At 44.1% G+C, this 12,100-nt stretch overlaps 1 protein-coding gene across 3 annotated transcripts in view; it reads right to left on the minus strand.

The window, feature by feature from the left end:
• The window catches only part of rnf220b (ring finger protein 220b), a 29,642-nt gene extending 23,335 nt beyond the window's left edge, over window positions 1-6,307 (minus strand). For all 3 annotated transcript variants that reach the window (XM_051377591.1, XM_051377590.1, XM_051377589.1), the window contains exons 1-2: window positions 6,010-6,307; window positions 4,021-4,633 (exon numbers count right to left, since the gene is read on the minus strand). In XM_051377591.1, coding sequence (XP_051233551.1) covers window positions 4,021-4,612 — 592 coding nt within the window. In that variant the 5' untranslated portion in view covers window positions 4,613-4,633; window positions 6,010-6,307. The remainder of the gene's footprint in view (window positions 1-4,020; window positions 4,634-6,009) is intronic.
• Window positions 6,308-12,100: the final 5,793 nt, after the last annotated feature.

Raw genomic sequence — 12,100 nt, forward strand, 5'->3', positions numbered from 1 at the left:
GAAAACGCCATCATTTTGATGATTTTGTGGGTTAATTCTGCAATATTTGGCTTTATGAATAAGCAATTAGATTACCTTAAACCCGTCAAGCTAACACTGCTTTCTTTCATTCTTAAAAACTTGACAGTTTGGGGATATGAGGTTTTCACCTGGTAGCTATAATATATTTAAATCTAAGTCACATCCATCTAAACATGCACATGCAGGCATACACCCACCTTCAAACACAGACACATACACACACAAAGCATGTAAGCTGTGTCTGGAACAAGCTCAAACCCATCAAACTTCACCACAGAGATAATCCACATGCCAAATCTAAGATGAATCTATGTAATATTGATTCTGTTCGGGTGCGCACTAGTCTGCTAACAGCCCATGAATAACCAACCGTGGAGGACACTTACGCTCTGAGCGCATCTGGTAGAGAATCCTCAGTGTGTGTTACGCTCACATTTCCCCTCTATTAACTTCCTGCAGGATTTCTTTACACTCAGGTGAAGATTTGGTGAGTCTAACAGTGCCTCCTCGCCCCATAAGAGAAGTATTTGACGTTCCGTGTCCGATTTATAACCCTGATGCACGGATTTATGTTGTGGTGAAGAGTTTTGCTCATGTTAAATACCTGTAGTCAGGTTCAAAACTTGCTCAAAAGCTTTTGTGTTTCATCTTAGCAAGTAGACACACACAAGTAGACTCACATGGGCAAATAAATAATAATCCTCACATTAATTGTGCATGTACAGTTGACAAAAATGAAATGTAATGACACACAGTCGATGTCAAAGAACTAGTGTTGATGAAGACATACTGTTTTGCTTCACCCACATTATCTAAAGTTAAAAGTCATAAACAGTTACAATTACAACTGATGGTCACCTGGCCACTAACATGCATGACATTAAAATAACTTTTTCTACTTTCAGTAGACTGAATAAAAAATTTAAAAAACAGAATGACAAATAAGAGAAACAGCTCTGTAATTTACATGTGTGTTAATCTCTTCGTAATGATGCAGTTATATGCTAACAATACAAATTCTGATAATAAAAAGTGGTCCCTGCAAAGTTTCTTTTGAATTGGTGTTGCTGAAAGGGGCTACTTGACCAAATCTGCAACATGCAAGCTGCAACATAAGATAATTTCCTTTCCTGTTAATTTTGACGTGCGTCACTAGAAAACACCAACAGCATATTTGTGGCGACCTGTGTAAGAATGCAAGAGACGTACAAACTAAGCTGCAATTTGTAAGCGACAAACGTTCGTGAAACAGGATGCTGCCACCATCTACGTGTAAACAGTGCTCACAGATCACTTTTGTGAAACTGGCTCAATTATTTGTTTGAGAATTTGACAGTCGTACAACAGTTGACTATCTTTGTCCACACTGCCGGTGAAGGTTTTCACTTTTCTGACAGCCACATCTAGGAGTTTGGTGTGTTACCAGCATCACAACACAGGGGCTCTCAAACATCTGGCTCCAGTTATCACAGCTCTCAGTCAGCTTCGCCACAGCGAGATACAGACGCACACATACACACACTGTTCCTTCAGCGTCTGGCCATGATGTGTTTTGCCACTCCACTCGTCTGGTTTCCCAACTCGTGTTTCTGGTAAAGAGCCATTTTAGTTCCAGCTCAGGCCTGGAGCGGAAAGCATCTCCCTGAGGAAAATAAGCATGACTCGCTCCAGTGAAGACATCTGCCCTTTGAAAGCGAGCGTGGCTGTTTGAACAGCTGTCAGAGCACACCGTGCGTCTCAGACCTTCCCTGATAAAACAGAGGCAAGTCTGGGAGGGAAAACCGACAGAAGACACTAAGTGGACAGAAGGAGATGTCCACTGGCAGGGACCCATAAGGCAGATGGGAAAGGGTGCTCTACCTGCATGTCGTGCAGAGAAGCTGAGAGGAACTAAAACACTTGGTCATCTGTGCTCAGAGTGAATGTATGTGACGTGTCCTCAAAAAGTCAAATGCAATCCAGAAAGTTTTGATTTGTCCAGAGAAAGGTAGACACAAGAATAATCATTTCACTCTGGGTTCAAGTATATTTAGTTAAATTACTCTTTCTGAATATTTGTCATCTCCTTGAAATCCATCTTAAATATTTAGAAGCATTGGCTGGCTGCAGTGCATTACACACAGTCTTACTTTAGGCCAGTGATCTAAGCACTTGGAGGAAACCCATACAGGTACAGGGAAAAAAACCCAACACAGAAGGTAATTTCAGTAAGTACAAAAGTAGGTTTTTATGGTTTAGTTTGTATTTCAGTGAGAATTTGCATTGCCGTCGCTGCAGCAGTATGCGAGCAGTAGACGCACTCTCACAGAAGATTTCAAGCTTAACACTTAAGACTTTCGGTCCTGAAGTGACTGTCTGTTACCCAGTCAAGAGGAACAAGTGTATGTCAGACTTAGAAAAGTGCTGGGAGCTCAATTGCATTAAAGCTCTTAGTTTGCCTGAGCTCCAATCTAATTGGATAAAGCTGGAAAAGCAGCTTCCAATGTGCACGAATCCAATTTTTTTTCCCAACTCATTTTTGGAGGAGAGATGCTCCCCATGTTCTATTCCACCCCATCTTTTGTCCTTGTCAACATTCCCCAAATGAGATTCCCAAAATCAGGAGGTGAGAGGAGCACGCATGCTCGAGTGCACAGAGCAAACATTGTCAGACAGACACACCTCTCACACCAGCATGCTGGCTGGCATCTCTTTCCCTTCCCCGTCCTTATTAAAATTCCATATTGAGATTCCTTCCTGCCACTCCGCCTCCCTGGCCCTGTCACTCAGCCACCAACCAGCGACAAAATCAGCAAGTTTCAACAAAGACACACACATATGCATAGAGACACACACGGCACACAATCCAAACTTTTCTTAAGACAACTCGTCCCTGCTCCCGCCCTTTATGTGTGGGATGAAAGTTTCCTTTAGGTGATATGTATGAGAGCGTGTATCAGCGTCTCCCCCCTTCTCGCCCCTCTCCATCGCTGGCCCCCCCTTCTCATTGTCATTATTTTCGATGGTGTCCCCCTCTGATCTGCCGAGCCTTTGGGTGCTCTCTCTCCTCTCTCTCTGTCTTTCTCTGGTCCCTTTCATCTGTCAGGCGCTCCCCTTGGCGACCGCCACTGAGGGGGTTTGATTTCCCATCATGCCTAGCATTGCCTCCCTGACTCCGGCTCCCTCTCTCCCCACCCCCTCTCCCTCTGAGGCGAGTGTTGTGCCCCCGCGTCGTTGGGCAATTATCCCCGGGAGTAATGAGGAGCGTCTCTCCCTCCGCGGCGCACTGACTGACACCTCTCCCACTCATTTGTCAACAAATCAGACGGCTGGTGTGGGCGGCCATATTGAGCTGAGGGTTGTCGTTGGGAAGCTCAGGCTGAGGCGCATCGCCGCGTCTCTCTCTCTCTCCCTCTCTCTCTCTCTCCCTCTCTCTTTTTCTCTATCCTCCTCCATCCCTTCCTCTCTATCTCTGCCACCTCGTTATCTCTGACAGGGTGTCATTCGTTCCAACTCTCACTCCTCCTATGTCAACCCTCCACACGCTCCAATGTATTTGTGTTCCTCAGCCACCAAGAAAAGTCTGACTTCCAATAGGCCTAATGGTCATATGTGGCTAATGATCACTAAGCTGAACAAGTGACACTATTCAATTTATTTGTGTCAAAGTCAGTCACAGCCAGTCGCTGTAAACACTTTGTTAAACGATAAAGACTAGAGTGCAAAGGGGAAAATATTTTCAGATACGTCTTTACTCACAAAAGGCTGCTTTCAATTTGTCACCATTAGTCGATGCAGCTGTAGAGGATATGTAAATCTCATCTGCCGTGTCATGTCAAGGTGAGCAAGGTCTTTGATGTGCCAATTAAACTCCGTATATTTCACTGCACGCTTTAAAGATGTGAGATGAGTGACTGTGTGTGAGCTTCAGACGTGAGCAAGGAGAGTTGAGCGTGTTTACATACCGACGTTACATACATGCATCAGATGTGTGTTTCTGTGGGTTGAGTGTGTACTCACTGTGGTCTTTGCGCTCCTCTGGGCTCGATGAAGCTTCCCCATCAGACAGCAGGCCAGACATGGAGAACAGCTTCCTCCCTGAGTCCTCCCCAGCTTTGAGGGAGCCTCCCGGGGAGCCGAAGTCAAACTCCTTCCCCTCAATGTCAGGGAAACAGCTTTTCAGCCTCTTGGCAGGGGTGAAAGCTGACTGGTAAACGCCCGACTCCCTCTCCTCTTGTGGGGACGAGAAAGGTCGGAAGGCGCCCACCCCGCTGTGGTTGAGCATGCTTAGGGTGGAGCAGTCCAGGTTTGGCGGAGTGAACTGGGGGTGCAGGTGGAGCAGAGAGGCTGGGAAATCTCGGGAGGGAAAGGTGCCTGACATGGGGCCCTGACGCTGATACATGGAGGTGAAGGTGTAAGAGGCCGAGGGGAAGGGGAGGTGAAGGTCTTTCTCCACGGAGCCAGGGACACCGAAGGGCCTGGGAGCCTGGCAGGGGACGGAGGCGTCTCGGCCGGCCTCGGCAGTGGAGGCGAGGACCATCAGGGCGGGGGAGGCCAGTGGAGCTGGCAGGTAGGAGGGGCTGTCCATCTTGAAGGGGCGGTGGAGGTCCATTCACCTCCTTTTTTAGTGGTCCTGAGGAGACGGAGATGACACTCAGAGTCAGAGGAGGGAGTTGAGGTGGAGCAAAAAGGCTGAACTACAACAGGGCATGAAAAGAAATTACAAATTGTTTCAAAAGATGCTCTTTTTAGGGTTGCAATTGTTGCATACAAAAAGTATTTATTTCCTTTAAACCATAACTGGATTCTAATAATTAATTTTAACTGTCTTATGATGAAATAATGAGTTGATTTAGGCTGAAAAAAATAATTATTTAATGTAGTTAAGTTTATTTATTTATTTTAAACAATCCAAATGCCAAAGTCTTCATCTCTTAATTTTGTGAAACGCACCCAGTTGCAACTCTACAGGCATTTTTACAATTACAGTTTTGGACTAATTTCAATAGAAAAGGGTTGGAGGAGGCCTACTGTGCCTGTAAATAATTACGACGGAATAAATTGCCAATAAAACACACACGTAGCCGAAGCCTGCAAAAGATAAATTTAATGGTGAGGTATAAGCAATTACATTTGGGGGAAAATCCTCCAAACATGTTCGGAAAAAACAACAATTCCTCTTTTTTTCTCTCTGTAATGAACTAATTGTTTCAGTAAATCAATAAATTGTAAATGATGCTGATTGTGTCCAATGAAATAAAATCTGTGGTGGGTCTTTTTAAGTAGAATAAACATCACGGAATAGAAGTTTCTCGACATTTCTTTTCTAAAATGTGAAACAACAATAGGCACAAAACATCAAAGTATGAACTGATTTTAATTAATTATAGTTACTTTGAAATAATAAGGAAAAAGGTTGAACAATAATAAATTAGAATCGGTGTTTAATCTTCCTCTTTGATTAAACTGAAATTGAATGATTAGAAAAGGATTGGAATTAGATCTTGGAAAAGGCCGAAATAAGAAAGTAAAGTTTGGAAAACACTGATTCACCTTTTTGAACTACATCTTTTTTTTTTCTTCTAGTTTATGAACCAAAACATCTGTTCTTAAATTGAGCTGAGGATGAGAATGAAAGTTTGCGGACTACACTGACAGTCTTACTTAAAAAAAGACTTTTCTTCAACAAACTTTTAAAGATAAAAGAGAAATAATATAGCTTATGTTTTGCAATTAAGTGACAATTCAGCGATGACATAACTTTGTACCCAATCTAAAAATCGCAAATATCAAAATTCGACCCGGTTATAAAGCAGAAATGAAACATTTATTTTTACATGGTTTCAAAACGGAGAACAGTTTTCCAGCGAGCGCGCTCAAGTTCCGTCAACTACCACAAAGTCTCACACCCGACAGAAACACATGGCAATCAAATAACCAATTAAAGCCAATTAAAACAAATGAAGCTGTAATCACTTGTGTTATCGCGCAGCATCAGCCGCCACTTACCTTGTACTCAAAGCGAGATCTATTTGTCCGCCAGGCAACTCTCTCACTCTCCCTCTCTTTCAACTTATAATTTCAAGGACGCGGCACTTTCTCCTCGTCGCGCAGGAAGAAAAACGAGAAAAAAGAAAAGAGAGGACAACGTGCAGCTTGCGGGCGGCGTCGGCTTTTCCAGTCCTCCTCCAGATGTTGCGAGTGTTGCGCAGTGAGTTGACGCTCAGATGTGTGTAGTTTGGAGAGGGAAACAGTGGCTGCGTTTCTGGGGAAGGATCAGGGCATCAGTGAGTGGACTGGCTGCGGGTCGATCTGACTCTGTTGGTCTCTCCTTCATGCGCTCTGTGTGACAACCACCCCCCTCTCCCCTCCTCTCCCCCTCTTTCCCTGCCCTCTTTCTCTGTAGCCTCCCCCCCCTTGCTCACTCCCCCCTGAGATGGACACATTCAATTTCTTGCCCTCGCTATATGTGTTAGAGTGAAATCGAGTCAAAAGAGAAATACAGTATTCAGTTTTGCCAAAGGGGAAAAAAAACAACACAACTTTGTGTCACAGAGGTGTCAGACCGTATAATCCTTAACAATATAGAATAAAACATCTGGCTACATAGGCTAATAAGATAATGATCATAATAAGGAATATTATGATCATTATCTTATTAGCCTATAATGATACATTAGAACCTTTACAAGAATTACAACTGTAAATACCTTGAGGATCACATCCACCAAACATATGAGCGTACCTGCTCTATACGGGGACTTTTCACCATGAAAAGCTTAAATTCAGTGCATTAGGTATACATAAGTTGACTCAAGTCATCACTTTCACTGGGCGTGTGTTGGTGTCACTGCTTTGTTACTGTGAATGGCAGGTGATGGAGTTATCCTCTCCTCTGTGGCTCACTGCGCCTGTACAGTCTCCAGCCGGTGTGATTGACACTTGGGAACATTCCCTTTTGATGAGACACAATGCAAACCAATGGCATTATTTGTCACAGATAATCTGCTTTCAACTCCGACACATTACACACACAGCGTAATATCTACATTATTCATATCTGATTTCCAGCACATTGTCAGAAAGCACAGCTCAGAGCGCCACAGATCAGCCCAAATCACTCTTAATTTGTTTTTATCGGTATTGGTATTGCTTAAAGACTTTTTGAAATAATGTAATTGAAATAATTCCTTATTCCCCCGAGCCAATCCAGAGGCTTTACACCGCTAATCTAATGTGACACGCAATTTCCGTCTCTCAGACGATTGCTTCCCCTCAGGTCCCTGTCTTTAATGAACAGCCATTTGGCTGTGAGCCTGTGTGCGTGCATGTGTGTGTGAGTGTGTGTGTAATCAGAGAGCAAGAAAGAGTCCTGAGATAGGAAATGAGTGAATTGGGAATATCACGGCCAAGAAGAAGACTCAAGGAAGAGGCTTGTGGGGAGCTGGAAATCAGTGGGTTCACCGTGCTAACTCAGCCTGAAAACACACTGGATAATTGGGAAATCAAAATAAATATTGACTCTCTTGTCTGTTTATCTAAGACAGAAGAGATCCACGATTTAGTCTGGACAGTTCATCAGCCCTGCTCATCCATAGAGTGATCCCTGAGATGGAGCTTTCCATGTGTGCCGCTTCCTCTCACACCTAAAGACAGCCGCTTGGTGAGGAGGTGGAGGGCCAGACAGCAGATGCAGACCTTTAAATGGACACATAAACCAGAGTCCAGACTGACTCTGTAACAGTCTTGCCCTCGGACCAATATGGGAGCGTGTAACACATGTCTTCCTTGTGACAAGGCAAGGTCATTACTCCAGTTAGAGAGCACCCTCTCTCTCACACATTGTTTTGGGGTTAGACAACCGCATTCCACCACACACACTGTCAAAGAGACAAACTCAGAGTCTATATTCAGACAAGACTGAACTAATATGATTCCCAAATCACATCTGCTCTGGGCAAGGATAACCTTTGTTTCATTACAAATTAATAGTCAAAGGTAATCTAGGAGCCTGGTGTTCTATTCTTTTACCAGAAACTGCCAGAAATATCCTCATTTGCCAGCTGATCAGTGAACACACTCACTACAAGTGGCTCTATTGACATTATGATTATTATTTCTACCCTGTTCCCCCAATTTGCCCACATGTGCTAGTGGCTGTGGGTGGTGTATAGTGGATGATGGGTGTGTGTCCTGCAGGCCCAGTGAAGTGTTAATGATGTCCCCGCTGCCTTAGCCAGGTTATGGCACAGGGGCCGTTAGCCGCCCAGGGTAAACTGCATGGCTCCCAGAATAAATTGCCACCCGGAGCCACGCACGCTGGTCAGCCAGCCAATTACAGGCCTGCCCGCTCAGCTGAGGATGATGGGATACGATGTTAATTGTATGTCTTCATTTTCTGGCAGGAGGTGAGTCACTTGGCTGTCTTCATGACTGCCATACACACACACGTGCACACACAGACCCGAACATCTTAACGCATAAAGTTTATGCTTTGATGTAGTCTCTTTTTGTATTTGTTTATCAGCATGCTCGTATTCTCGTCTTTAACTTGACATTACACAGACTTTTGAATCATTTTCAAGCTTTTAATGACATTAAAATTTGACAGCTCAGTTTCTGTGGTCTTCAGTGTAATTCCCAACAAACAAGAGATGAGTTGAGGCAAATTAAATCAACATGATGAGAGTTCTCCACTTCTTTTATTACGATGCCAGGGGTCATCGGAGGAGTCTTTTAACTTTCACATTGCGTAATTGGAGTGGTGAACAGTAAATAGTCATGTCTTTATTTTTTCATTCTCCTCCTTTCATACCCAGTTCTTGTTTTTTCGGGCGTGGAGTAAACTAAGTTACTGCTGTAATCATTTCCACAGACCAATTAGTGATAATTACCTTTCTGCTGTGAGACTCACAATCTTCAATTACAGCAGATTGCATTCAAAATTCATACGATTTCCTCTAATCAAAAACAAAAGAGTATGAAAATGAAAAAAAAGTGGGTTTTTTTTAAGTGATTTTAACTGCCGGAAAAATCTGAAGAGTCAGATTACAGCAGTTGTAAGAACAAGTGTACAGGACAACAGAGTGCCCCAGCAGGATCCTCGCAGTTGCAGTAGCATTGGTGGAGATGAAGAGTGCTCAGTTCTCTGGAGTCAGTTGGGTAGGAGTTGTGCGGCGGAGTGCTACACTCCTCAGTATATCAACATAGAGACTGTCTGGTAGCAGTGTTATGGAGAGAGAGGTTAGCTACTATATTAACATAGGGAGAGACAGCGCCAGAGCAGAGCAGTCTGCCAAAGACTGAGCAGTGGAAGTGAGACAGAGAGAGAGGCCATCGACCAGACAGCTACAAGATGGAGTGGAAGGGAACGTGTGAGAGATGAGCTGTCGAACATGTGACAATGTGTGTGTGCGTGAGGGAAAGTGGAAGTATGTGTGTGTGTGTGTGTGTGTGTGTGTGTGTGTGTGTGTGTGTGTGTGTGTGTGTGTGTGTGAGGGTGTGTGTGAGGGTGTGTGACAGCTCCCCAAAGCAGCCAGTGAGCGTGAATGTGAGGAGGAATACAGAGAGGTGCATTATGGTCTCAATCATTGATCGCTTCCTCCCAAGGGGGCTGGTGACTGCCCCCCACCACACACACACACACACACACACATAGACACACCAGTATCCTGTGTGTTTACACATTCACAGCACACCCTGTGTCGGCGGGCCGATACTGTTTGCATGTACTCAACTTTGTCCCATAGATGCTTAAGTTAAATTTCCTGAACTCAATGCAGTTTTTTCTACTGAACACTGTGGGTTTAAGTGGTTGTAAAAGAGGCGGCAAAAAATTAAATAAGGATGTAGAATAAGTAATGTGTGCTATGTGACTTCAGGGGACATTCTCTTCAATTGGATTATGAAGAATATATTTTTCTTATTGTTAACAAATCCCATGAACAGACCAGAACCGTTCCCACCCTGCCTATTTGTTCATAGTAAATCTTTAAAGGTGGGTTACAAATGTAAAGTTTAAACATTTTAAAAAGTTAAGACAGTGTCTAAAAGACCCACTGGACGTGGTGTGATGCAGAATTCAAAATCCATTCATTTTCTATGGGACACAAATGAATATTCTGGGAGGCATTATTGGAATCTAGACAACCCAGGACTGACCAACAACACTAGGAAAGGGAAAGCTAAAAAAAATTGACTTCATGCAAATGAGGACACCATTTGCATGGAGGCTCCACAGTGATTTACCAAAAAACTGACAGTGGAAAAATTATGCAGTGGTGGGACAGAAGTTTAGTCTTTATCTCCTGTGGATGAATGTCTGTGGAGGAGAATATCTCTCTTCTGTATGACCCATACTACAAAGATTACAGATGCAAACACAAAACTATAAAAAAAAATGCAGCTCCCCATATCATCATTTAAATTGTTGGAGAAAGTCATAGGTTATTTATTTACACGATCTTTGCTAACTTGCTAATTGCTAGCTTGTGAGCGCTGACATGTTGCATGATTTGTGATTTGTGTTCACTGTAACACAAACAGGAGTAAGACACACCTGGTGTGCATGTGAATATTTACGGCAGCAGGACAATGCGTGTGGGACTGACTTAGCATTAACTGCAGTGTCCACGTGCGTAATAATGAAGCAGCATGTTACTCAGTGCAATACTGTGACATATTTTGTGTTTTTAATAGTTTATGGAGAGCAATGGAGGCCTATGACACAGAGGAATAAGTTGTATCAGGCTTTGGCAACATGTCAAATTTACTGTTGGTTTTGGACTGAAAATATAGAATATCACCAGCTTTATCCCTTTAGACAAATATGCATTCAAGGCTTCTGTGTCTTTTCAGGACAGAAACAGAAGTCTTACGTAGCCGTGAGGTGAAGAGTAAAGTGCAGTGACAGCCTGTGTCCTCAACCCACCACCACTTCAATCTACACACATATACACGCATAAACACAACGCTGCCCACCAAACATCACACCCTTTCCCCTCCCCTCGCGCTCCGCCTCACCCATCCAGCCAGTCGGGGCCCCCGTCCTCTCTCCTCTCTCACCGCCACGAGGCTGACACTAATGTGACACTCTGGAAAATAATTACCAACAAACGCACTGCTGACTGCAAACAGCTCGCTCCCCTCAGTGGACTGTCACTAGTCATTAGTCTGAACCCTGGGAGAGGACAGGACCACCGAGAGGGGGGGCGTTGGGTGTGTGGATGATGAGGAGGGACATACCATGTGTAGAAGGAGGAAATAAAGAGGAGGAAGGGAGACCTGACAGGTGAGATGGATATAATCTGCTTTTCCAGTTGTAAAACAGAGTTGTGAGCTTCCATGTCTGTTTGAGTTGCAGCTGATTCTTCTGGCCCAGTCTTCATCATTGGCCCCCTCTGGTGGTTTACATTATATTAACTGTGGTACAGCAGCAACTCCTGGCCCACTTTGTCCAGGAGAGTGCTAACACAGTTAGTATATTGGTTCCTCGTGTGGGCAGTGTCCCTCTCATTTCCATCTTGAAGCAGCTTGGGTTTGAGGGATTTAAAGGAGAAGGTAGTACTGAAATGGGACCGGAAATCCAACATTTGGGGGACAGAAAGCAGAAAAATCTCCGGTCCAGGTAAGCAACGAAGTAAAATGAAGAAAGGGCGCTCAGCCTGAAAACTGTTCAAGGTGGCAGCAATTCCAACACAATTATCCAAATGCCACAGGGTACATCAATTCTTTGAACACCAACCCCCCCTCCTGAACACGGTTATTTGAGTTGCCTTGGGGGGCAGCCGTGCCAGTGAGAGATTAAAATTTTTTAGAGCTCCCACAATGGCCAATATTAAAATGTCTCAATACATCTGCCTGGCTATTTTGATTGGTAACTTAACCCCTGACTCCTGAGCAGAAAAAAGCCTGTTCTCTGAGCTATTGTCAGCGGGCTGGAGTCTAATTCTTGTATGATTCAGGCTAATGAGCTGGTAATAGGTCCTGTGTGTGGATGAGGAGGATATTACAGTGTAGTGGAGAGAGGAGGAGGAGGAGGAGGAGGAGGAGGAGGGCTGGGGTGGAGGGTTCTCATTGTTCAATAATCAGAGGGTACAAG

This window comes from Dicentrarchus labrax, unplaced genomic scaffold (genome assembly GCF_905237075.1).
Source record: "Dicentrarchus labrax unplaced genomic scaffold, dlabrax2021, whole genome shotgun sequence".
Lineage (NCBI taxonomy): Eukaryota > Metazoa > Chordata > Actinopteri > Moronidae > Dicentrarchus > Dicentrarchus labrax.